The 27,975-nt window shown below is 38.0% G+C and overlaps 2 protein-coding genes across 6 annotated transcripts in view; both read right to left on the bottom strand.

The window, feature by feature from the left end:
• Positions 1–401: 401 nt before the first annotated feature.
• si:dkeyp-84f3.9 (uncharacterized) lies at positions 402–22,598 on the bottom strand. Of its 3 annotated transcripts, none has more exons than XM_049024241.1 (3): positions 22,343–22,598; positions 19,593–19,702; positions 402–8,657 (listed from the first exon to the last, which is right to left on the bottom strand). In XM_049024241.1, the coding sequence occupies exon 3, from the start codon at positions 8,581–8,583 to the stop codon at positions 1,432–1,434; it is 7,152 nt and encodes a 2,383-aa protein (XP_048880198.1). In that variant the 5' UTR covers positions 8,584–8,657; positions 19,593–19,702; positions 22,343–22,598; the 3' UTR covers positions 402–1,431. The 3 variants fall into 3 exon arrangements, with proteins under 3 accessions (XP_048880198.1, XP_048880199.1, XP_048880200.1); XM_049024242.1 differs by lacking the exon at positions 22,343–22,598 and adding an exon at positions 19,797–20,191; XM_049024243.1 differs by lacking the exon at positions 19,593–19,702.
• A 3,493-nt stretch (positions 22,599–26,091) lies between these two features.
• si:ch211-288g17.3 (serine/arginine repetitive matrix protein 1) overlaps positions 26,092–27,975 on the bottom strand; it is a 4,932-nt gene continuing 3,048 nt past the window's right edge. For all 3 annotated transcript variants that reach the window (XM_049024335.1, XM_049024334.1, XM_049024333.1), the window contains one exon: positions 26,092–27,975. This exon is cut by the window's right edge and continues 1,567 nt beyond it. The gene's annotated coding sequence lies outside the window, so the exon portion shown is untranslated.

The following is a 27,975-nucleotide window of genomic DNA, read 5'->3' as shown; positions in this document are numbered from 1 at the left end:
ACCCAAAAAATTAGAGGAGTGAGGCCATGGGGCTAGCTATTGAAGCTCTATGTCACCAAATGGGGAAGATGACAATTGGTGATTTTGATAGGACATTTAACTTCAGATACATAGGCCTAAAATTTTATTGCACTTTAGACTGGAGTGGGACAGAAAGTCATGGGTTCAAATCCCATTGCCAGCAGGGTAATGATAGCAGAATTGGACCCTTAAGTAACGCCCTTAAAGCCAGGTGCACCAGGGACACTGGCTGAGCCATTTCTCTAATCTCCATGTTGCTTTGGACAAATGTGTCTGCTAAAATTATTACCAAAAAACTAGACTCGTGCATATTTAATAAATCTTCCTATTCTAAAATGAGTTAAAACATCAAAAGTAAATTAATCACAGGAATCACAATATAAAAGTTTATCTTTATTGATTTGTTTGAACATGACATTTACAAGGAATTACAAAAAAATAACCTTTTTTAATATTTTGTAGAAACCTTTTAACCTCTATTGCATTAATCTCTGCTATGCAACACACTTAAAAATAACACAAAAAAGATCAAACAAAAGAAATTAATTTGGTTAATTTGGTTCTGTTTTTTCAAAGCAAATTTAAAAGTAAAATCTGCAACTGAATTCAGGGGAAAAACAAACATTTTATATTTTAATGCCAGTTACAAGAGAGTGTTGGTTGTTTTTTTTAGGAAGCTAACTGTGAAACAAAAACAGAATATTTACAATTATATTACAATGATTTTTTTTGTTTTCTTTTAAATCTCAATAACAGGAAATCAATACATATTTTTAGTTCACATTTCAAAAGTGAAAAAACTGTAACACAATGAATGCAATTTGTACAGTGCACTACTGAAATTCACACTAACTTCACAGTTTAAACAATTTTAATAAATGCAAAATCATGTTTCCCATTTTCAGGGCAAAACTCGTAGTAATGCCTTCCAAGTATGTAACAGCTTGGAAATTTTTAGTGTCCATAATCCACAAATTAACATTACATTAAGAAAATAGTGCGATAACATGTGAAAATGTATCCAAACCATTTAACATTAGGTTCTCATTCAAAACAATGGGGAAACATTTTATAAATAATAGTGTTCAAAGGCAAGAAACTAAATCTGACCAGAATATTACAATATTACAGACTATGTTTACTTGCAATATTTTGGGATTTGAGCAACCATCAAAACCAGCTGTTCAGCCCTGTCATTAGCAATTATATTTTTAAGACCAATCTTTCCTCACACTCATTGAGGTATACCTGTAATCTTCCACCCTCATTAGAATAAACTGAATATTTACAAGTACCAAGAACATAAATATTTATAGAACTCTATGGACAGAGAAAAAAAAATTATCAAAATAAGCAAAAGTTAAATATAATGGCCTCTGTTAAACATTTTTCTTCAAACAATTTGGTTCCTTACACCTCTCCTCTGGCATGCTGTAAGTAATGTTCGTATAATCCTGGAACATCACCAAACTGCGCCCCACATTCTGCACAGTCAAAACTATCTTCATCATCCTCTTCATTCTCATCAAAAGATGATGACAAGACTCTACGGATAATTCTGGTGGACATCTCATAAGTATGAAGGGGTTTTGGGGCATAAGGAATTTGCTTTTTCTGGGAATCCCTCTGGGCCTGTGATATTTGTTGAAGAGTAGATGGTGGGATGGATGTACTAGTTTGGGTATGAAAATTGAAGTGCTCAGTTTGAGTTTCAGAAAATGGCACAACTATGGAAGCCGGCACAGTCTGAGTTAGACATGTGTCATCAACCAAGGGTTGAATATTGGAAGGGTTGCCTATCTTACTGCCTCCTTCTTGAGAAAGGAGATGTACAGGTGGAATGGAGTGACTGACGTTAGAACTGTCTTGTTGGCAAATTGTACTGGAAATGTGATTAGTGATTGGGACTGAAATTCTATCTTTGCAGGAATAGAAGTTTCGTCTCCTGGTATGAAGGGAGCTCAAAGACGAAATTTCAGGACGAACAAAAGGTGCCATTGTATGTTTACATCTATAACTTAGCTGCTTTTGGTGTTGTTGGCCAACAATTTTTCCAGTGTGCCATGCCTTCGTTTTGCTAGACGAGGAGTGACACAGCTGATGGGAAAATAGCAAGTTTAGGGTTCTGAAGCTTGTTTTGCATTCTGCGCATCTGTAGGGCAGCAAGATAGATTGTGATGAAACTGCAGGAACATGGTTATTTGGGGTTGCATGAGTCTTTAGGTGTATCTGTAGCTCATTGGGGTAAGAAAAGGAGATACTGCAAAGAGAACAGGAACATGAGCGAGTGCTGTGTTTAATTAAAAGGTGTCTTTCTAAGTTTCTCTGATGGAGGAAACCTTTTCCACAAATACTACATCTACATGGTTTATAAGAATTGTGCCACTCTCGCTGGTGGGTTTTTAAACTTTCTTCATGGGAAATTGTATAAGGACTGAGAGGACATCCAATTGCTTGTTGCTTTGTATGTTCCTCCAAATGCTGCTTATACAATCCAGTGAAGCGAAAACCCTGACCACACGTGGAGCAAAAGAAACGTCCTTGCTGTTGTCTATGAACTCGCTGATGCAACCAGAATTTGTTCCAGTTTTCCAAAACTCTGCCACAGTGTCCACATGTGTAGGTCTGTCCCCGAATATGGGTTAGCATGTGAGCTCGAAGTCGCCCCAAATGTCTAAAGAGTCTGCCACAGCGTGGGCATAAATATTTCCTGGGATTAGTTTTATGATCGCAATGTTGCAACTGAAAGCAACAGTACCTTGAAAGAGAGTACTGTTGAAGGTATTCCAAGTTAGAAATTTCAGTCTGTCGTGTGGATGAATCTATAACTATGGGGTAAGTTTGTGAAGAATGGCTCCCCTTTTTCATATGGAACGGTTTATAGTTTTGTACTTGAGGGTAAGATATGTCAGCCCGAGTTTTCTGGTAGTCTTCATACTGTGGTTGAAGGGGTTGTGGCTGATGATACTGGTTGTTTTTGACCTCTGAATGCTGTAGGGGCTGGGATTGAAAATGTTGACTATACCGATATTGAGATTTTTCTGAAACTTGGCAAACTGGTGAAATAGTTCCTCCATCCTCTGCTAATGCGTGCTCTCCACCTAATTTGATGCAAGACTGGCGATGAACATTGAGGTCAGAGACTTTCTGGCCACACACAAGACAGGTACAAGACTGAACATCAGTATGTGTACGCATGTGAAGGTTGTACTGATGCCGGAGACCAAATCTTTTCTCACAAATATGGCACTGGAAAGTTATTGGGGTCTTTACCTTCTTCACATGGTTTTCTCTTTTGTGTTGGCAAAGGTGGGTTTTCAGTGTTCCAAGCTGTGTAAATCCCTTTCCACACATAGTACAAACATATGGCTTAACTGACCAATGTATTTTCTCATGCGCATACAAGCTATAAGCCTGGCTGAAGGCCTTGCCGCAAACTTTGCAAGTGTATGGTTTTTCTCTGCTATGAACACGCAAGTGGATCTTCAGCATTGAAATAAAGCAAAATCTTTTGCCACAAAATTCACATACATGGGGTTTTGCATCCTTCAGAGTTATGGTAGAGCTTGCAGAATTGCTTTTATGCTGTGTTTCAATACATATGCCTTCTTGTCCCAATTTCTCAATAAAATCAGCTTTGTCTGAGCCCTTTGTGTGTGTCTTGCAATGCTCAAGGAGTTTATCCCTATCAGTAAACCTGCTGTCACAATATGGACACTGCAAAGATTCTGACATGTTATGTATCTTTCTATGAGTATTCAGGTTAGAACGCTGAGCAAATGTCTTTCCACACTCCTGGCAGTTATATGGCCTCTCACCTGTATGGATACGACGATGGATAATGTAAGACGAGATATAATGAAATGACCGTCCACAATAATGGCATTCTATAGGTTTCCTTCCCTGATACTTGGGTGGACGTCCTGGTCCACGGGGTTTTGTAGGATTAGAAGTTGGAGACGCTTCCTCCAATATTTTTTCTGCAACATTATCTTCAGGGATGGTTGTGCTTCTTTTATCTTCATCAAGATATTGATCACTCTGTTTAAGTTGATTTAAATTTTCTTCTGCAGTGTTTTGATTTTGGAACAAATTTGAAAATAAGGTATGAGAGGATAAATCTTTTCTTGCTGCTTTCTCATCAGAAAGATTAGACAAAATATGTTCATGTGAAGTGTTCTTCTCATTAACAGTTTCCAGAGATTTTGAGTCAAAAGGAATTTGGATGGTAGACTCTGTAGACACTAAATGAAGAATATCCGAGTCATTACCCTTAAATGTTTTTATGGATGTCAAGGTCAGGGCACCTCCTTCTCTCTGTTCTATTGCATGAATTGGTATCTGCTCATCTTCTTTCCTGGTGTTCTCAGATATTTCTCCAGGCTCAGGTATGGTTACCTCAGATGCCCCTATTTCTTCACACTGCACTGTCTTTGAATCCATAATATCAATTGCCTCAGTTTCACTGTGTGAGTCTAAAGAGGTTTTGCCTTGGGTAATTTCAGCTGTCAGTTTGTCCATTGTTTTTTTGTATGATTCTGGGGTCATGACTTCCAATGATTTTCCTACATCATTTCCTGAACAGCTGACTTGTATCTGATTTCCTTTGTCAATTTCAATTGACACTTGATTCTTGGTAAACATTTTATGGATGTTGAAATTATCTTGTTTTTCATGCAGTATGTTTCCAGAATCTGTTTCTTGTTGAGCATTTATATTGGTCCTTGCATCTGATTGAACCACAGCTAATATTTCCCCATCGGTTTTAGGTTCTTCAGTCACAAACCGAGTTTGTGTTATTGAATCAGTTGCTGCATGAAATTCAGGGTGATTCATATTAGCAAACTCGTCAAGTGGTTTAGATGATATTTTCTCAACTGTAACACTTTCCTTCATTTTCTCAATTACTGTTTTATCTTCATCGGTTTTCACCATTAGCTCAAAGTTTGTTTCCAAAGGCTCACACTTAGTTTTTCCACGATCATCCCACCAAGACCTTTTCCTCTTGCGTCTCTTCCGAGAGCCCACTCCTTTTCTTCGTTGTTTTCTGAATTCATGCGCACTGTTAAATTTAATGTGCTGTTGAACCATGGAAACTAAGTTAGTATCAACTTGGCACAATTGCCAAGTTTTTGTTTCTCTTGCATTTTGCAGAACTGATTCCACATTTAAGCCTTTGGAATGTTTCTGGGGGACACCTTCTATTTCAGTATCTGTAGTTTGTGTAACTGTTTCGAAAAGCTTATCCAATGTGCTTTCCAACCCTGGAAGTGCTTTCTGATTCCTGAACCTCTTCCGACGTCTGTCTACTTTATGAGGTTTTTTTGGACTCAATTTTGTTGAAAGATCCAAATAAGACACTCCCATTTCTGGTGATTTTGAACAGGATACTTTTGATAGAGAGGGACTTCGATCTGCTACTGAACTATTGGTATCAGTTTGTGTTTTTACCTCTTTTTCAGATTCCTGATCCAGAATGATGAGATTTTTGCGAGGTCTTCCCCGTTTTCTAGGCACTTTGACAGGAGAAACATTAACAGTCTTTGCTGCATCCTGAGATGAAAGAAGATATTTGTTGGATGTATCAACTTGTAATTCAGGCATACTGTTAACTGAAAAATGTGATGTCTGAGACATTTCAGTTTCCCCCTGGCCTTTCATATTTACAGTATTATGAGTTCTTTCAATCATGTCTGAAGTCACATTTGGGCTACATGGTATACACTTTGGCTCGTGTTCAGGAGTTAATATGTTCTCTGGAACAGAAAGACATCTGTTCATGTTACCATAACTGTCTGTGCTGTGTGGTAGTACATTTTCCATTTGAACCATTACTGGTTTAATTTTTCTAGCTTTCCTTTGCTTGTTCCAAATATTTAGTGCATTCTTCCCAGTGGAAAGAACTGAATTAGACACTATCGTTTTTGAAAGAGACTGCTGTAAGGCAACAGGATTCTCTAAAGAAAAATCTGACAAGCCTGGATGGTAAGTTTCTTCAATTTTGATGTCTATTTTAGGATGCTTTCTTTTCCTTCCCAGGAATTTGCGTTCTGCCAGTTGTTCAGTCTTAGTTTCAGGGGTGACTATTTTCCGCAGGTTTGATGGTTTTGTTGTTCTGCCTGGAAACAGAAGTGGATCAGGCGTCAAAATGGGTTTATTGGTGCGGTGTCCAAGATGACTTTCATGTTTTTCGATTGTGTAATCTGTAACTACTTTGCATGCTCGAGTGTACCTTCGCAAATGAGTTTCAGGGAGGCTGGTGAGCCATGAGGCTTTTTTCTTTTCTTTTTTACCTTTATTTTTTTTGGAATGATGCAAAGTAATATTCTGGGAGGAATTCGGAGTATCTGGGTGTCCAATTAGATTAATTTTATTTACCCTTCCTTCTTGTGCCATGACCAGCTGTCTTGCCATTTTAATCAGTGTTTTCTTCTTTAATGGTCTACCAATTTTGCGTTTAAATTTTACTGCTTCACTACTGGCCTTGAATCCAGTAAGTATTTTCCCTGCCTTCCCCAGCTCTTCACATGCTGTGTTCACTTTTTTCACTCCCTCCTTGATATTGCCTCGTGTTTCTTGAATTAAATCAGTGGATTGGCTCAACATGAGACATTGTTGTGGAATTTCAAGATTGTCTGTTAGATCTTGAATCTTCATATCTTTACTTTGTCTGCCTTGATCTGAAAACTGTTTCGATTTGTCCACATGAACAATTTTAGTTCCTTGTTCTGATGCACTTTGGGTTTGTGGCTCAAAAACATTTTGAGGTGATGGTAAACATTCCTGGACCACTTTTTTTCCTTTTTTCATTTCTGTTAATGTGTTTTTCTGATGACTGCATTGTGTTGGTTTTTGAAATAGGGGTCCATTTGGGTTCAATTCATCTGTGTCCTTTAGACCCTGCAAACCTTCAGTGCTTGCCTTCTTCTCTTTACCAATTACTTCTTGAATTTCATTTGGATTTGTCATTAAAGCATTAATCTTTTCCTTATGCACTGCATTTTTTTCACTTACCCTCCTCACAGACGGTTCCTGAGATGAGACTTCTAAAGGGGGTTTTCGTGTTTGTTGTTCTTTGTTGCTTTTATTTTGCTCTTCACTGCAAATGCCAACTTTACCTAAAATATTTCTGCCAAGTAAAGTTTGGGGAGAAAAATTTATGGATTCTTTCACAAGGGCATTACACCCATTATGTTCGACAACCCCTGTAATGCACTTCTTTCTTGGTCGTCCAACCTTCCTTTGCGGCTTTATATTCATAGAAATAATTTGTTGAGAGTCTTCATTTTTAACAGATGTTTTATAGGTTTGAATTTGACAAGCATCAAAATTTGATAATCCAGTTGGTTTTGGCTTGAGAGCAGCTTCCTTTTCGATAATTTCAAGGGGCTTAACATTCATTTTGGATTTGTCAAAAGTTTCAATATCACTATTTCCATGGAAACACTGCACAGAGTCAAGGTGAAGAGGTTGATTAACCTTTTTCAAAACTTGTGTTTTCACAATTCTTTTTCTCTTTGGTGGGCGACCAACTTTCCGTCTATGTTTAACCTCAGATTCAGGTGACATTCCTCTATTCATTTGTTCTTTTACTACTTCCTCTACAGGTTGAAATGTTTTCTCATACGCTGACTTTTGTATGGTAAAATTAGGATCAAGGCATTTCAACTCATCTGGCAGAGAGCAACCACCAGTGTTTTCCACATTAGGAACTTCCTGAAGTGTGTCCAATTTTAGTTCTTCTTGATCTGTCAGTTCAGTAGATTTAGCATCAGTTGAGAAAACACAAACAGAATTTCCTAATTGTGTCAGCTCTGCAATTTGGGTGTCCTGCTTATCTTTTTTATCTCCTTTGTCCAAGGTTGTGCTAGATTTGTTGAATGCCACTGTATAATGATAAAGTGCAGGCGAGTTCTTGCATTTTACCATTTCTTTACAAGTCAGATCAGTCATACTGGATAAAGACTGGGCTGTGCCTTGTTCTTCCCCTTCAGAGTGGCCATCATTGTTCATCTGCTCTTCTAGACTTAATTCATACTGACGTTCAGTGTCCGACACAGGAACATGATGAATCATATCTGAAACAGGAGAACAATTATTTTGAATGATGACTGCAATTTCTCTACTCTGTGAAGTGACCGGCTGCTCATTTGCAGAGGTAAATGAGGATGAAAACGTATTCCTATGTTTTTGATCTTGGTCAGCAGTTCCTTTCAAAGGTTGTTCAGAAGAGCTTTTATTTGCTAATGTCCTTTCAGAATCTGTGTGTTGCCTCTGTGGAGAGTTAGTCAAGGACACATTAACAATACTAAATTCCCCCCTCATAAATGGTTGATTCTTGATGTCGTGATTTTTTTTGGGACGTCCTCGTCTGTGTTTTGGACTTTGCTGGTCTGTATTTGGGTGTCCATCAGAGGAATCTGCTGCTGCTGTCATACTAGCTGAAGTTAAAGCATCTGTAGTTTGCTCCTCAAATTCTTTTCCTGTTCTGTCTCCTTCATCTATTGTTTTTTGTCCCATTTCAGAACTACTTAAATTGAAGTCTTCTTCCTCTTCGAGCATTTTCAAGACTGCACTATTCCTCTCTTATGTTGTTTTCAAGATCTTCTAATGACAACCCAGCTGCCAGTTGTTAGCTTAAAAGACAAAAAATAAGTTAGTTTTATTAAGCTTATTAAGGAGTATCTAAACCATTTAAAACACTCTTCAGATACATTTTAAATGCAGCTAAAAATGAGTTTCATTGCACTCAAAGACCTTATAAAAAACTGTAACAAATAAAACTATGAATTAAAAATAAATTATCCTATCCCAGGATGTATAGGAAATGAGAAATCAAACATTCTAAGGGTTCATACTAAGCAGCAAGTACCATGGGCAAAAAAAATACAATACTATGCAAAACTCTTAGACAGTCGTTGAAAACATTTAAGGCTATTTTTCTGGATAGTAGGTTTATATTTGCTTAAAAAAAACAAACAATTTACAATTAAATTAAGCAAATTAACAGCAACACAATAAAAGATCAGCAAGATTTTTTTGTTTTCCTAAAAGTTACTGCCATCTTGTTGGATAGGTGGACAAACAAAAACCCACAAACTCCAACCATTGATTATGCAAGACTGGGCTGCCATCATTTGGCCCAGAAGTTGATTGACAGCATGCCAGGATGAATTGCAGAGGTCTTGAAAAAGAAGGGCCAACACTGCAAATATTGACTCTTTGCATAAACTTAATGTAATTGTCAATAATAGCATTTGACACTATGAAATGCTTCTATGGTATACTGAAGTATAATTATAAGCATCTGACAAAAAGATCTAAAAACATTGAAGCAACAAACTTTGTGAAAACCAATACTCGTATCATTCTCAAAACTATTGGTCACAACTGTAATTGAAAGGACATTTGGACTGCTGAAAATGCATTTCAGATATTTAGATAAGTCAGGTGGAACATTACAATACAGCCATCAGAAGGTTGAGGCATTCTTTGTGACATGTTGTATGTTGCATAACATGCGTGATGGATGGACATAAATGAGACACATTAGAGGACTTTAGAAGGCGTGATGCTGAACTGCATGGACCGATGCAAACAGCAGCAGCAGCATGGGCAAGCAGGGATCAACTGACAGAAGAGATGAATCGTCTGTAGCCTTTTTGTTGCCTTTTATTTGACCATTTTGAGAAACCTTAAAAAATATTGGCTGTGTTTTGTTTGAACAAAGAGTGCACTTTTATTTATACTTCTGCAAACCCAAAAATACAATAAAACACAGAAGCACCCACAGTGCTTGTTCAGCAACGAGCTTTCCCCCCCCCCCCCCCCATCTTCTGACATCATTATACAGTCGTACCCCGGATACAACGTTTTCACCTTTTCAACGTACAGGTTTCTAATTCCCGTTTTTAGCCTATGTATTATTCCAATAGCAGCCATTGTTTACAGCGTAAACTTCGATACAACATCCAAATTTCTAGAGAAAATACGAAAACTAACCATTGTTACAACGTACAGCGCTTTCCCCGCCCACCACAACTTGTGTCGCTACATCTACCTGTATCTACCTGATCTTCGCCCGACAATGCACATTTGTCTGTTGTGTTGTAACTTCCAGCGTTAAATGAGTTGCCTTGACCGATCGTTACTGGACTGCGTAGTAATGGCTTTTTAAGTGTTGTGTGCATATTCTTTGTTTATTAAACCTTGTGAAATACCGGTCATGCCGGTAATTGTGAATTTAGAATAATAATGGAAGTAAAGGATTTTATGATTTAATTTGACCAATATTTCATTAATATTTTCAGGCCAAATGCCAATTTGGATGCGAATGTTTATTTTAAAAATCCATTTTGAGCAGCCGTTGTGTATTTTCGTTGCCGTTTATCGCTGGCTGGCACTAAGTAATCGTGAGTAATTTAAGGAAAATTTCAAGGATCCAAATGAGCTTTGTCGAATTATTTAACAAGTAATAATATGTTCTTTTGTTTTGTAGTCAATTTAAGGGTCTGTTCTATTAAAGTTTTATCATTTACATGGATATTTCGTGAGTTCTTTCATCCATCTTGCACTAAGTGGTTACAACGTTCTATGCTTATAACGTACATGTTTTTGATATCCCGTCTTGTACGTAGTAACGAGGTTCGACTGTACTACTTTTGGCACTGAGTGGGTGATCTAATGATGCCAGAAATGGAAGACACACTCGCTGCTACCTCATCCCATTCCTGTTTCACCTCAAAGGCGTAGGTGGAACAGTGTTGCTCCTGTAGATGATGTGCACAAGGACATCCATTTCCTCAGGTGAAAAGCAATCTGGCTTGCCAGGCAAACACTCCACTGTAATAGTAATCATGGATTTGGACATGCCCATAAATGTTAGCTGCGCTTTGCGCGAGATAGTCAAAATAGAGCCCCATATCTCAATTCCATTCAATTCTACTTTTATAGCACATTTTCACAATATTACATTGTCTCAAAGTGCTTTACATTATCCCTGCCCAAAGCCCCCAGTGCGCAAGCCAGAGGCGACAGTGGCAAGGAAATACTCCCTAGAAGGGAGATACCTTGGGAGGAGCCAGACTCAAAGGGGGAGCCCACCCTCCAGGGGCCGGCAAAGGAAGTCAAAGTTAAGTGGGCAAGATGGCAGAAGTCCAAATTCACATTATCCAAATCTAAAGATTTGAGTTGCAAAGCTGGGAGCAGGCAGGTAATGGCAGGTAGATGCATGTGCTGCTTCTGATGGCAGTATGAACAGCAGTATAGCAGCAGGGCATATAGGAGAAATGTCACAGGCAAAAGGGTGAGCAGGCCAGAAAGTCACCACAGGTAGTGGAGGAATCGCAGGTAGCAGGGTAGGCAGAATATTTTGATATTTTGGGGTCTCCAGACAGCACACCCCAGGAGAGGTAGTGGAAATAAAATGTTCAATCAGCCAAAGTAGAGGCAGTGCAAATGGTTTGGTGAGTGTAATATGTAAGTTCCAACAGACAACAAGGAGAGACAAGTAGGAACGCAGGCATAGGGAGTCCCTGAAAGTCAGCACTCCAATACCATGAGGAAGTGTGAAGCTAGAGTGACAGCACTGACAGTTCATTTCATCCAAAGCCAATGGCACTGATTGCCACTCAGCTCTACACTTCAAACTATAGGTCTAACTGGAGTTGAGCAGTTAGCTAGAGCTAGAGTCCCTAAGAACTAGACTAAACAAGCGTGTTTTTAGTTTTCACTTGAATACTGAAAGTGAGTCTGAATCTCGCACAACCGCTGGAAGACTATTCCACATCTGCATAGCTCTATAAGAGAATGCTCTGTAGTCTGCCGTTGTTTTCCACTCTAGGTACTAAGCGATATCCTGCTCCTTGAGATCAAAGCAAGCAAGGAGGGTTGTAAGAGACCAGTTGATCTCTAAAGTGTTCTGGTGCAAGGTCATTCAGTGCTTTGTAAGTTAATAGCAGTAGCAATTGCAGTAGCCAGTCAGACTTAATTGGAAGTCAGTGAAGGGAGCATAGAAAAGGGCTAATATGAAAAATTTTTTAGAGTTTGTAAGAAATCTTGCTGCTGCATTTGTACTAGAGTACAGTAATCTAAAGTAAACTTTGTACAAGTTTATGTGAGGATCCAGGTGGACAACCAGAAAGGAGGTCATTATAGTAGGCCAGTCTGGAAGTTACAAAGGCATGTATCAGTTTTTCTGCATCATGAAAGAAGAGCATCTTCCATGGCTATGATCTGTAGATGGTAGAACACAGATCTACTAGTACTTCTTATGTGAGGATTGAAACATAGATCTGAAGTAACCAGGAGACCAAGATCACTGCGTTAAGCTGAGTAGGAAGACCACTGAGATTGTGGTTGTCAAACTTATGTCAAGCCACCTAGGGTCCAACTAGCAGTACTTCAGCTTTTTCTGCATTTAACATAAGAAAACTGTTTTTTTTGCCATCCAACACTGGATGTCTAGTAGTCTTCTAACCCAGAGAGCTGCATTGCATCACCTGGTTTAACTGTGTATCATCAGAATAACAAATGGAACCCAACACTACGATTTCTAATAATGTTACCAAAGTGGTAGTATTTATAAAGTGAACAGTAGCAGGCCAAGCGCCGATTCCTGTGGACAATATAAGCAAGATTAAGAACTAGAATTTCAAATGTGTTAAAGCTATAACCACTTTTCACAGACACTCCTAGGTTTGATTGAAATACTGCAGCAATGCCACCACCTTTGTGTTTCGGTTGAGGGTTATACTCAATACAACTGTATTTAGCTGTAGTAGATTCATTTAATGCCATTCATTAGGTTTAAGCCAGGTCTCAGTAAGACATGGGGCACCAAGAATAAAATCTGTAATCGTTTCATTAGTTATGCCTTAGGAGCCAGTGATCTTACATTTGGCAGTCTGAGTTTTAGCCTAGCATTGAACTTTTTATCTAACAATGGATTTGGTTTATTTTTTATCAAGTTATTATGACATACACTATGATGTTATAGACATCCATGATAAAAAGTATGGGGAACAAACACAGTTCCAATATCATGAACTCTGGGTGATGACTAGCAGGCAGTTGGTTATGCTGGTCTGCCTGCCACCTGGACTAGGCTCTAGCTAATCAGTGATTTGCCTCAAGCATATGAGCTATGCTTTTGGACAGGAGATCAGCACCAGCTCGCAAGGGGTGAATACTGTCCCTTTTTAAAAGCCCAGGCCTACCTCAAAACGTCCGGCAACTGTCTATATAACCCACACCATTTATCGGGCACCATTCTGACAGCCAGTGATGCAGCGATGATAATCTGTGCCTCATTTTGTGGCCACAGCTAGTAGAGATGGGACCAGAGCACTTCACATGTACATCATCTTTGCAAGGTTGCACACCTCTATGAAATTTGTCTTAGTAGAAAGGTCCAGTTGGAGATCACTCAGACAGTGTCGGGTCAAAGATCCGGCTTTGCATTTTGCTGAGCAGGGCAGAGTACATAGGAAGGGTGATGAGCTCTGGGACGTCCATCCTCTCATACAGGATCTCATAGGCCGTGTCGATCTCCTCTCTGGACCAGTCAGGAACACCAGGATGTCACCTGGAGGCTCAGTGAGGTAGATCTGCATCACCGTGAATAGAGTGGCATCCAGGTAGCCCGTCTCAGTCTTCATGGTGCACAACACCTCCACAGGGTACATGAGGCCCAGAATGGTGAAGAAGGGAGCCTTGTAGAAGTACTGGGAGAACTTGATGGTATCCAGTGTGGCCGACATCACAATCAACTTCATGTCCGGCCGTTTCTGCAATGGTGTTAATCAGGTTAATCAGGCACTTCCTCAGCAGCATGCTGTCCGTCATGTACTTGATCACCGTCTCTGGGCTGGTGCCATGCTCTAATCGGATATTGTAGCTTACCTCCTGACACAGGAAACAGCCATACTCCTCGGACACCCTCTTGGCCATGGACATGGCATTGACACATCGCGACTGGGTGCAGCTGATCTTTTCTGCGGGTGGTGTACCCCGGCTCGGCTAAGTACTGCATGACTTTGGTGGTCTTCCAGAGCTGGTCTCCCCGATCATTATCAGAATCTGGTTGTTGTGGATGGCCTGGATGAGCTGCTCCTTCAGCATGTAGATGAGAAGGCTCTCCCTCTGCTCTTCTTGTAGAAAACCTTGTTGCCATCAAAGGTGTGCTTCTTCCACTCTGGGATATTGTTGGGCATCATGTTGATGTCCCTCATGTTGGCTGCTATCTGCTGTATGGCATCTCAGCCTCACGCTGATGCAACGGAAAACACCTCAGCACCACATCAACTACAAATTTTCCTTGCAAGTTGGAGGACCACTTGCAGGGCCGGATGCAGTTTAACGTCATAGCCAGGAAATAACAGCTCGAGAGATTATTATCCAGTGACCTGAGATGAAGACTGGAATACTTGGGTACTGCTGGTTTGACTTTGCGCTGAACGAGTGGTTGCTAGAGAAGTCCCAAATGAGGCACATTACCTGCATTGTGAGGGAGCGTCACTTACAGCACTACAGCTATGTGGCGCATTTGTCTGAGGGTGATCTGGTCTGCAGGATCCTCATTGCTGCGAGAAATAGATGACCATTTCCGGGGGGGGGGGGGTGGGTGGGACTGGACCGTGTGTCTGGCTGGGGGGGTTATCCCAAGATGTGGTGAGTGCACCAGCGTGATGCATCAGCACATGCTCCCCAGCCTGACCTGATCTCCGATTGCCTCAATCGGACATCATTAGTGCTGACATGGATAACAATCTGAGAATATTTATGCTTACAGTTAACCATCACTTTTAAATTTGCAGAGATGTTGGTTGTTCTGGCACCAAGGAGACAATTTACTATGGTCGCTGGAGTCACTACTCTCACGTTTCTTAAAATAGAATCTCTAATTACCAGAACGCTCTCAACAGGCATCTCAGTGGGTGTTTCATTGAGTGGGGAGAACCTGTTGAAAACGAGAATGGGTAAATGGTGCTGGTGTGAGTTAGATTTGAATTTATAACTATGCCGCCGGGCTGTTACCTACTTGCCTTGATGCGAAGGCTATTGGAACATAGAACAGGAGCCTTTGAAATATACTCACATGAAGCAGGGCTTGGAAGGTAAAGTCCTTGAAAACCGATAGCGTGCTACCAATTTATTATACATGGATTATATAAATTTCAGCTATTTAGCTATTTATTTTATTCAAGCTTGCACGTTAGCACCAAACAAACTGTGTCAGGTCCAAACCAGTGAAAGCCAATAATAATAATAATGCATGTCTGGTGAACCTAATTATAATAATTCACATCTCCCATTCCAAATTTGTTCTCTTGTACTTGTTTTTAACAAACAAAAACTACATTTAGTAACCATGTACATATTTAACTATAAAGTCTGATTTTGAGTAGGCTACACAGCTTTAGATTACTGTTTTGCTCTCTTTGATGTCAGAGTTCCCTAAATTCCAGCTCTTGTTCACCAAAGAATTAGATGGCATCAATCAGTCTTTTCAGAATCTCATGGTTTTTTCCTCACCTTATCATTGTGTTTGCCTGAATGGAGACACACAATCAAATTATCAGTCCAATTTCAATCTTAAGCAATAAAGGACATCATCCCCTACCTCCCTACTAATATTTACAGTGTACAGAAAAGATTAATTACAATCAGCAAGAAAATTATTAACAAATCAAAGTATTTTTAACTCTTGGCTCTTTCACAAAGAGGAAGCTTGGGAGTTTTAACACCAGCCAGCGCACAATGTCCATGATTTACAAATCACTGACTGAGAGTGTGCTGACATTCAACATAGTGTCATGGTATGGGCAACTTTCGGTTAAACAGAAGAACATACTGGCACAAATGGTCAATCAGGCCGGGAAAATCAAACATAAACAACATCAACTCACAACCCACCTGAACTCACAGATTTTGACAAAAAAGGCACAACAGGTCTATAAAGATTTTACTCATCCACTTCATTGTGCCTTCCTATTGTTGCCATCAGGCAGGAGATTTGTAGTCCCATTAGTCAAGAAAAAAAGGCTACAAGAGGTCATTTATTCCATGAGCTGTAACCATCCTTAACAAAGACATTTTTTAGATAATTTAATTAGCAGCTAGTTTTATTATATTGGTATTTTATGTATATTGTTTTAAATGTATTCATTTATGAGTGTTGAATGTCAAAGTCTGTCACTATCAAAGATGAATTTCCATCTGATGTAAATTTGACAGACATTAAAGAAGTATTCTATTCTATACAAAACAACACGGAATACTGATGGAACAAGTGACTTTATCTTGCCTGATGGGGTCAGATTGCAGGTTCGGGCCATTTATATGGGGCGCCTGGAACACTTTGTGTGACTTAACGTAATTAGGTTCACCGGATGGACACCTGTCCTTTGTGTGCCACCAATGACTTGGACACACCTGCAATATAGTTAATTAATGAAAATACCACAGTAATATGAAAACATTATTACATGCCTACCTAACGCACTCTCCCCACTTCTCCGCAAAAATGTGACATGATTAAATTTCCCTGTGTTGCAATTCACCAGCTGGCTACCAGACTGCTACCACTATAATCAGGGAGGCTGCCGAATGAAAAAAATATATTTGATTTTCTGAATATTTAATAATAATCCCACAGTTTGAGAATTTCTGACCAGTATAATGTTCCTAGACAGTAGGGCTGCATGATAATCACCAGTGCTTTAGATGACCGGCATATACATTTGTCCGTACGCTGGCATTTCGGTATTACACGGACATTTACTTATGCCCATAATTTGAGAATCAGATTCGTAGAACAGGGGGGTGGATATCTTTTTTTTTTTTTACTTGTCCATGGACAAGTAAACTTAAAAAATCCACCTGTTAAATTCACTTGCCCATAAACAAACATCAAAAGTGAACATTTATTTTTTATGATCTCTTTTATTGATACCAAAGCTGCCTTACATTTTAAAATTGAAAAAGTTCATTCAGGGAGTAGAATTTTGCCAACCTTGCTCTAGAAAATTATATAAAAGATGTTTTTTTTTATTATACTCGCGGTCCCTTTCAGTTTTTGTTTTTCATTTCTTGAAGTCATTCTCAGTTTTTTCAGGACCTGTTGTGCCATTTTTAATCAAGAAACGATCCATTTCTCATCCTCGATGCTACTTGCTTCAGTTTCAGCAACACGCATATAGCGAGGAAAATGTACTTACCGCAGAGCATCATGATTTACACACGGTAATTCCTAATGACGTATTCGAAATTCCGCAAGATGGTACATTTCCAAAGAAGTAAATATCATCGATGTTTATAATAATCGCATCTAAGTGAAGATTTTTATGGATATTTCATTTGGAAACAGAATGTTTTCTTCTTTAATTTTAATAAACTGACAGCGCGAAACCAACTAGTTTTATATGAAAAATTCTCTAATCAAAAACTTATCTATAGACAGCTCATCAAAATTAATGTTGTCACGCAATAAATTTCTTAACTCCTCAATATTGAATATATCACAACCTACGCGAAATCGCAAATTTCAGGAAAGATTAACTGCCTAACAAACTTTGTTATGTGGTGAAAACATTTGCACTGTAAGTAAAATGACCGCATTTTTATGTAGAAACAATGAATTTTATCAATAATATATAAAAGTTATCGATTATAATGAAAAATCATCAGATTACATCGTAATGTCGGCATGACCGCATCTACAAACGTGTAAATAGTAGGGTAAAATACTTATGCAAGACCGTAAGAGTGCTTCCTCTTTGGAAAATCGGCCGTCATTTTGTAAACAATATTGAAAACCAATTTCAGACATGAAGAACATACCTAAGCTGACTGTTTCCGCATGAAGTACGCGTACCCAAATCTTTAAAACCTGAAAGTAGTGGTAAAAATGTGCCCTGTATAGCACATAATTCATTTTTTCTCCAGAAAATTGCACATGACCGCGGACAACTTAAACCAGAAAAACACGCTTGTCCGACGGTCATTTACCCGTGTCAGACGAGTCGGGTGTTGGATTTCCGCACCCCTGTAGACCGAAAATATCAATGAAAAGCATACTGTGACACCCAAAAGTTAGAAATCTGTATAAATTTGGCATATCCGGTCATTAATATTTGAGATGTACTACTAACCTGCATACCAAATTGTGGGCATAAGTAAATGCCCATATAATACCGAAAAACTAGCATCTAGAAAAAAAAATTATGCCTGTCATGTAAAGTCCTTGTGATTACTGTGCATCAGTATCAACCAAGTAATCAGACTACAAGGTTGATATTAATGGCTGCGTGTGGGTACGGGTGATTGACTCGCGGAGCACTCAACTTGTCAATGTTGTTCAGTATATTTTTTCTGAATCATGATAAATATTATTACAGCAGATTTCCTTGAAATATCATGCTATAATTCTGAGGCTATACTATGAACAAGAAAGACAGGATCACTACTATAGGTACTGAACAACATTTTATCGGTGACTGCAGCTGGCAAACAGCAACCTTTACTAATGTAAAAAAAATGAAGGGCATTTTCCATCCTTCCTACATCATGACCTACTGTCATTGATGACAAACTACCTAAATCGAAGTGTGAATCTATTGCCACAAGGTACCAGCAGCAGTAGCTGCATTATAATGGGATAGAAGCGGCACAGCATTATACACACTGCATAAATCAAATGTAAGCACAAAAATAGTATAGGAAGTATTTTCCCTGGAAATCTTAAGCATAACAAAACTGTTTAACACTTTAGTTGAACGAGAACTTAAGTATTTTAACCTTGTAACTCTTCAGAAACCTGAACAATAATAAAACCAACTTCAAATTTTGAGTATAAATGTAAACAAACAGCAGCTATGCAAACAAACATTTCTAAAATAGAATGTCAGTGCTGGAATTGTATAAGTAAACACTTTAAGTGTTAACTAGCCATCCAGCTGGCAGACACACCACAGCCAAAACTACAGATTCTTTCTCAACATCAGCTTTAATTTGTTATAACAAATGTTTTCTTTCAATATTTCTATGTAATTCTGCGAGTAATACAAATTATCACGAAACAAAATTGCATTTTGTACACTGTGCAAAGTTTTGATGGCATACCACAGCAGCATTAGCGCTATACACAAGCACTTGAAGAAGAAACGCCAGGTACTATTCTGGATAATGGGCCGTCAGAAAAGGCAAAACCACCTTAACTGTTATTTATTCATGTTTATTAAATTACCATTAATATGGTGCACTTTTTAAAATCCTTTATCCTTATAGCTGCTAGACACATTCACCATTAAAGCTGTAAAGTTATCTGCCTGTTACCTTAGAATCTCCATTGAAGAAGTGTTTGAGAAAATGTTTAGGTTAGAATCTGACCTTATTCTACATTGACTGATATGCCAGTGTGTGTGTTGGGATAAGTGTTGTTACTGTAAGTTAAAAGTGAAATGAAAACTAAGAAAAATTTGTTAACTGAAATACAAATGAAAACTATATTAACCTAAAAAAATGGACTTTAAACTTCAAAAAGTACCGCCAAACCACCGACGTCTTTTTACCTTGTTTATCCACAATATCACCTCTTAAAAGATGTTGCAGCTGCTGAGCTGTGGAACTGGCGAAATGATTCACTTCCAGGATGCACTTCGTAAAACGGTCAGCATCTCGTCTAAAGCACAGTGAAAGATCAAATGTGCATGTCAGTATAACCCAGCCCCACAAAACTATTCTATGTGATTATACGGAGCAAGCACAATAGTTACCAGGGCTTCAGATGACAAGTGAAACATTTGTCCAGAGGCTGGCTCTTCAGTACTATAGAGATGTTTATTTACCCCCACATTTTGGTAAGCAGTTTAGTCATATTATTGAGAGGTATTTTGTGATGCCCAGAAGTTAATAATCTGTGTAAATTCGGTGTATCCTTATGTTTAATAAACATGTCTGACTTCAAATTGTAAAAATTCATGTTGTTTATCCACGATAACTCCTCTTTGAAAAGATGCTATGGCTGTTGATCTGTCCCTTTCTTCACCGGCACTTCAGTGCTTATTGCTTTTATGATTTACCAAAACAGTCACATGTGGCATGTTCCACTAACCAAATTTAATAAGTATAAGGATATGCTGAATTTATACAGCTTACTAATTTATGGGCATCACAATTTATTTGTCATCAATTATCAATTATCAATGGTAACATGAATTCATTAAAAGGCTAGCAACACCAATAAGCAACAGAAACTGACTAACTGACCACAATCCTGTGACTCATAGTTGTATCTCTAATAGAACACATATGAATGCTGTAATTTTTCTTTATCAATTTCCAATATAATAGAAGCTTAATTACAAAGTAGAATTTTAGTCTTCTTGGGTTTGTGCAGTACAATGGGATAATCGATGAAATTTGAGTGCATGCAAGAAATTCCCAATGTATGACATTAGTGGTTTTAACTCAAGTTCACTACTCACAACAATAAAACACCTGTACACAACAAATCATACCAATGTTTTAAAAACCTCACCAACTCTGAACAGGCTGTTTGCTGAGCCACCTGCTGTATTCCCTGTATATCTATGACTGCTGGATACAATTGATTCCAACATCACTGTCAAGTTTACAGACAATATAGCTGTGGTAGGCCTGGTCACCAATAACAAGGAGCAGGCCGACCTGGGGGAGGTGAAGAGCTTATTTTGGTGGCAGGAAAACAGTCTGCTACTAATAAAAATACAAAGGAGTTGATTGTGGACTTTGTGAGGAAACAGCAGAGGATCTACCAGCACATCAGGAAAAAGGATGCTTTGGGAGATAGGCAGAGCTTCAAGTATGTCAGTGTTCACAAAACTAAAGACCTGACTGGGTACCTGCACACTGATTCCTTCGTGAGGAAGGGACACCAATGCCTGTATCAGGAATTTCATGCTGCCCCTACAAATACTAAATAATTTCTACAAAGCTATCATCAAAAGCATCCTGACAGGGATCATCACCACCTTGATTCAGGAATAGCACACAGCATGACCACAAGGCTTTACAGAGTTGTGTGGTCAGCTGAATGCACATTACGACTGCACTCTCCAACATTCAGAACATATATATCAGATGATGCAGGTTCAAGGCCACAAAGATCATTAGGGATCCCAGCCACTACAACAATGTCCACTTCTCTGTGCTGAGGTTGAGGAAACATTACAGCTGCCTGGGGAGCACAAAGAGGATGCGGAAAAGCCCCCAGGCAATACAGATCCTTAATGAACAAATATCCAATACCCAGCATACACATATATAGTGTATATATGCAAGTTCTTATTTATTCTTTCTTACAATACCTGCCACTTTACTGCCAACTGCAATTGCACACTACAGCATAGTTAAATTTCATGTCTCTTTATAGTTATGCCCCCTGTTCACAATCTGGAGCAAGGTAGTAGCGAATTTCATTGTACACAGTACAGAATACACATAATTGTGTGTGAGAAAAATAAAAATTCTTAATTTAACCTAGAATTTGGAATGAGACTTTTCCAATATTTTGGTAAACATTTGATATTTTGGTAACGTAAAGTCACACAAATTTTGCACTATATTGTTAAAATAAATTCACCACCCTGATATAATTTCAGTCAGGCCAGTTCATGTAATTTCTGCTCAAGGTGAAAAGAATCAGAAATTACTTTTGTCAATGTCACTGTTTAATTCTAAATGTAAATTCCCTAAAACGTTTCAGAAACGTGACAGATCCCAAACAACCAACAGCAAAAATAAAGCTAACTGTAACCGATATACATTCGCAAATGGCAAAATGTAATGCATATAACATTAACTAAAGGTGTGCAAAACTGGTTAAGTAGTTGGATAAGATAGCATGTAACACAACAAGAGTAAAGTAAATTAATTTTTGTCGCACTTCAAGGACAGCCTAAAGAAGGTTTTAAATACAGTAACAAAATAATAATACGATAGAAACCCGACAGCTTCCTATAAAACACCCCAAGCAAGAGCAAACTAGCACTGTCAGATACGGAAATCATTAAAATCGGACCAAGTTCAAACGCATGTGATAAATACTACAAAAAACATACGGAGTTTATTGTAAGATAATGTGCATGTCTCGTGTGGTTTCCATCGTATTACTAATTTTACAAGGGCACGATTTAACCACGTTAGATAGCTGCAAGAAGCTCGCGAGCTGATCCCTCACCTGCTAGATTTTTAATTCTGCCTGCAGCGTTTCATCACATTTACTCGTAACTACGTTTGTTTTTCTTATTAATTATCCTCTGTCAAAATCACAGTCACTTACCAGCACATCATTCCTATTAGCCAGCTAGCTGCAGCACACCAAGCTGTCGGCCTCGGGTTCTGTTTTCCTGCTTTGTCTGAGTTACCCAAGAATAAAACCACAACTAATTCCGCCATGTCATATTTTCAATATTAATATGTGACCTCAACAGAGTACGCACAGGTGTATCTAGCTAGGTTTTTCCACCCAGTTTCATACGGTTTTCTATTGTTTCTAGATGCAATATCCGCGACTAACCGGAAGTCGCTGGTCTGCAGCAAGCATCTGATTTGATGGCCAGCGGTGACACGCCGGAAGTTTGTGTATGTGTCACTGGTGATCAACAGCGGGAGATAGACAAGGACAACTCATGAAATCATGCAATATGAATGACGTTGAACCTAAGCATCGTTTTATTATATCGCAATTCTTTCTTAATTCCTGTTCAGAGATGCAGGAATAATAATAATAATAACCATCTTCATCATCATCATCATCATCATCATCATCAATTGATTTAATAACCAAAATGAGAACAGAACCAAATGTATTGTCAGATGGTTAGTTTAAAACTTACTGTGCATCACTCACAAATAAATACATAATTTCTGGAATCACACATTTAAAATGAAAAATGTAAAAATGACGTTTGAAAACAAATACCGTACCTCCAGCAATATTAATATTAGGCTTTATTTTAAGGTGATTTTAAATTCATGATCTGATTCAATGATCTGAATTGAGTTGCAGTTTGAATTGTTTTTTAAAAATCCATTTTATTTTTGAAAAATAAATTTCCTTTCACCTCTGTCATGCCCGGCTCGTCCACTCCTCGTGTCTGCCACGCCCCCTGATTACCCACGTGTGCTTCCCTGATCGTCTCCAGCTTTGTCCGATTCCTTTGATTAGTCTTGGTGTATTTAAGTCCTGGTCTGACCTGTTTCCCCTGTCCGTCATTGTGGTTAGATGTGGTTTGGTGAGGTTCCTTCCTGTCTGATGTTCCCTGTTCCCGTAATAAACCCCCAGTTTTGCCCTGACTTCGACCCGTTTGCTTGTTCCTTGCCCGCCTACCCGCACGATCGCCGCTTCGCACGCCCAGGATCGTGATAACCTCCATATTTATGGAGTGCAAAGAGCCAGAATTAAATAAATAAATACAATATTTAAAATGGGAAATAAAAACATCATTGAATAGTTAAATGTGTCATGAATGATATAAAATTGGGAATAAAAACACAATGAATTAAATTGTCATGAATTGTTTAAAAAGTGAAATAAAAACATTATTTATTAATTAAATGTCATATATAACTATTTCATTATTGATTTAATTTTGGCACTTTCGGCACATCATGAATTAATTTTATCTGTCAGTCTGACCCATCAAACTCATTTGGCGGGACTATCGCTGTTCGGCTCAAGCTGATTGGCAGAAAAAGCATGTTCCTACAGGCACAGCCAACCGCCTTGCATAGATTGCCTTTAGTCCCGCCAACTCATTTTGATGACTCAGACTGACAGATTAAATTAATACGCAAAGTGACAAAGGTGATTAAATAAATAATGAAATAATTATATATGACATCTCTCTATGTACATATATATATACAGTGAGGCAAATAATTATTTGACCCCCTGCTGAATTTTTAAATTGACCCATTAATAAAGAAATGAGAAGTCTGTAATTTCACTGGTATGTTTATTTAAACAGCAAAAGCTAGAATATTAACAAAACAAGCAAGAAAATACTCATTATGTAACAGTTACAAACCAATTTGTCATTTATCTAGGGAAATAAATATTTGATCCCCTACAAGGCAGCAAGAAATTAGGTCAAGTACATGTGCACTAACACAACACAAGTAGTACTTAAATATTAACAGATACCAAACCATCATTGTCATATAATGGCATGTTAAATAGTATTCTTGGGTCACTAACCTGTCTACATCTTCAACCTTTTGATTTTTTCTTGCTTTTTTGTTAATAATCTATCTTTTGCTGTTTAAATAAACATACCAGTGAAATTATTTCTCATTTCTTTATTAATGGGTCAACTTAAAAATTCAGCAGGGGGTCAAATAATTATTTCCCTCACTGTAATAGAGATGACAATAAAGTTTACTTTGACTTTAAAATTAATAATGTTTTTATTTCACATTTTAAATTATTCATGACATATTTCATTAATTGTTTTATTACCCATTTTAATCCACTGGTTAATATGACATTAACAATGCTTCAAGGCTGGAATAACATTAAAGTACAGATATTCCTCTACTTACGATTGAATGGCTGTTCGTAACTTGAAATGTTCGTAAGTCATTCAACATCATTTTAAGGGTACATGCAAATACAAAGAACTAGGATGCTGGGAGTACGCACGCTATGCTGCTGCGTGGCGGGAGTAGCGGCCAGAAGTCGTACTTCCTGGAATTGGTGTGCAGAAAAAAAAATTGATGTTGCGGACAGGAAACAGGAGCCCAATTAACACAATTAGTACTTGCAGTCCTCTTCGTTCGTATGTCTGAAAATTCGTAAGTTGAAAGTTCGTAAGTAGAGGAGTGTCTGTATATAATTCTAATCTTTCCTCAACCAATGTGTAAATATGTTTTCCCACACTTTGTTTCAAATTAAATCACTAGACCAGGAGTCTCCAACTCCGGTCCTGGAGGGCTACTATCCAGTAGGTTTTCTATCCTACTTGGCTTCTGATGAACCACACCTGTTCCTGGTATTTACTAACTTGCTAACAGGTGTGGCTCATCAGAATCCAGTTAGGATAGAAAACCTACTGGACAGAACTGCCTTAATTCTTTGTGGTATAGATTCAGAAAGGTGCTTGAAATATTCTGCAGAGACTTTGGTCCATGATGACATGATAGCATCACACACTTGCTGCAGATTTGTTAGTTGCACCTTCATGATATGAATTTCCCGTTCCAACACCCATGCTCTATTGGATTCAGATCTGTTGACTATGGAGACCATTTCAGTACAGTCAACTCGTTAAGTTTAAGAAACCAGTGTCAGAACATATGAGTTTTGTAACAAGGAGCACTATCCTGCTGGAAATAGCCATTAGAAGCTGGGTACACTGTGGTCATAAAGAGATGGTCAGCAACAATACTCAGGTAGGCTGTGACATTTAAATAATGTTAAATTGGTACTACAGGGCCCAAAGTGTGGCAAGAAAATATTCCCCACATTATTACACCACCACCACCAGCCTGAATTGTTGATACAAGGCAGGATAGATCCATTCTTTCATGTTGTTTACGCCAAATTCTGACCCTAACATCTAAATGTCACAGCAGAAATCAAGACTCATCTGACCAGGCAACATCTTCAGATATTCCATTGTTTAGTTTTGGAGAGCCTGTGCCCTCTGTATCCAGTTTCCTGTTCTTAGCTGACAGGAGTGGCATGTGGTGTGTGGTCTTCTGCTGAGACAGCAGCCCATCTGCTTCAAGGTTCAACCAGTCTGGCCATTCTGTTCTGATCTCTGCCATCAACAAGGCATCTTCAGCCAGATAACTGCCATGCACTAGATGTTTTTCTTTCTGTCCCGTTCTCTATAAACCCTAGAGTTGGTTGTGCATGAAAATCCAAGTAGATCAGCAGTTTCTGAAATTCCCAATAACTTTCTTCCCCATTCTGGTGTTTGATGTGAACATTAACGCTCCTAACTATCTGTATGATTTCATACACTGTGCTGCTGACATATGATCAGCTGATTAGTTATTTGTTTCAATTCGACAAACAAATAATTTCTTTTCACAATTTTATTGGTTTACTCTGTCACATACTAAAGACATGCAGGTATACATTAGACAATTGCTTTTAACTGAATCACTTTTCAAGAGAAAAAAAGCATTATTTAATGAGCCGTAAGGGTACCAACAAATTTGTTTCTATATCCAGACACGGACAGTCATATAAATACTCCACTTCAGCTAACGTTCAAATTAATATGGTTCTTTTTAACTAAAAGAACTAAAGTGATTTTCCAAAATATATTTATGTCCTTCTGATGTGGTGGTGTCTATTTGTTGCAGTATAATACAAATAAATTTTAAATCATCCTACATCATCATCTCTTCCAAAACTTAGGATAACTATGAACTTAATTAAATAAACAATTATAAATGTTCCCTTCATTTTTAATTAATCTTGCAATTTGTTAAGTTCCATTGACTAAATTCATATGCATTCTCTTCGCATTTCTTCAACATATCTGTCACACTTTTTATGTGATAAAGAAAAACATTTCACATTCCCACAAGCAATACTTCGATTTCTTTCTTCTTTCTTCGTCCATCTGCTTTATTAAAAATATTACAGTATATTATGCTTAAACACTGCCATAGCCATAACATCTACAGGCGTAAAAATGATTCACCTTTACATTTAAAAATGTGAATCCATTATACAGCTCTAATACAGTCAGATGCAATCAGTTTATGGTACACTTAAATCAGCATTATGACATATCTAATTCCTCAATATAATTTCTCACAACATGTGCTTTGTAAGGACATTATGAAATCTATTCATGCCACAGCCTTTGTTAAAGCTTTGGTTTTAAAGGGTCAATCTAAAATGCTGAATTTGCTGTTCACAGACAAATTTAACAATGGAAGAATATGCAAACGGTAATATCAACTCAGAGAGAAAGATTTATTTCAAATAGCCTTTTTGCCTTTCTGGAAAAAGAGAGAGAATTCAGAACTGGCAAAAATGTTAGTCAACATAAGAGAAAAAATATGACCAACATCAAATTGTAGTCCCATCAAAACATAAGCTAAAACAGGAAACTGATGAACTTTTTTAATAGTATACCATATTTGAAATTTCTATTGAAAATTTTGCAAAGTAAAATGGATTTATTATTTAAGCAAAGATAATGGACTTTGAAAATGTTCAAAATTAATAGATGATTTGTAGTATTCAGATCAGCTAATTTTACAAATGCATGTAGCTTCTATCTTTTAAGAATAGATGCCATAGGGATCCTATTACTTCTGCAAGGGACTGTATTTGACCAACTCCTTGGTTCAGCATGTTATTGAATGTAGAATGTGGATAATAAAAGCCATGTACACCTGCATAGTTTTAAACACTGAATTTTCATTTGAATTTCAGAGATGTCAACTAACAGGGCATCACCATTGCAACTGCATCAGATTTTCATTCTTATTTGCATTACTTAGTATGCAAAAATGTTAACTTAACATTTGTGCATCATTAGTCTTGGGCATTCTTAAAGTATTCAGTTTCAGTACACTTAAAAGAAACAAAGTACTTTTATTACAACACTTGCCAGTTTTGAAATATCTATTACTTCCAGGTGAGCAGGTACTGGTATTCTGTGGTAACATGCTTTACCTTTACACCAAGAGGACTTTTGGTTAGTAAAAGACGATCTAAGGAGTTAATATGTAGTAGAAAAAAACCATTGTCAATAACAGCTAAGCCAACAAGCTAGTTGTTCAAGATGGACATTGTGTAACCATTTTACAGTTCCTTCATTGCATGATCCTGGTGAGCATCTGTCTTCCTTAAAGATACAACAGAAATAAAACATGAAAATTCACTTAATTTTGAATATTATGAGATAATTAATGAAACAGTTCCAGTAAAGATCTGCAAAG

This window comes from Brienomyrus brachyistius, chromosome 9 (genome assembly GCF_023856365.1).
Source record: "Brienomyrus brachyistius isolate T26 chromosome 9, BBRACH_0.4, whole genome shotgun sequence".
NCBI classification, from domain to species: Eukaryota; Metazoa; Chordata; class Actinopteri; order Osteoglossiformes; family Mormyridae; genus Brienomyrus; species Brienomyrus brachyistius.
Note: the sequence above shows the minus strand (reverse complement) of the source record. Positions and strands in the feature narration are given on the sequence as shown.

Excerpts from the sequence above, each read along its gene's own strand:
- si:dkeyp-84f3.9 (XM_049024241.1), bottom strand. The coding sequence starts at position 8,583 with ATGCTCGAAGAGGAAGAAGACTTCAATTTAAGTAGTTCTGAAATGGGA.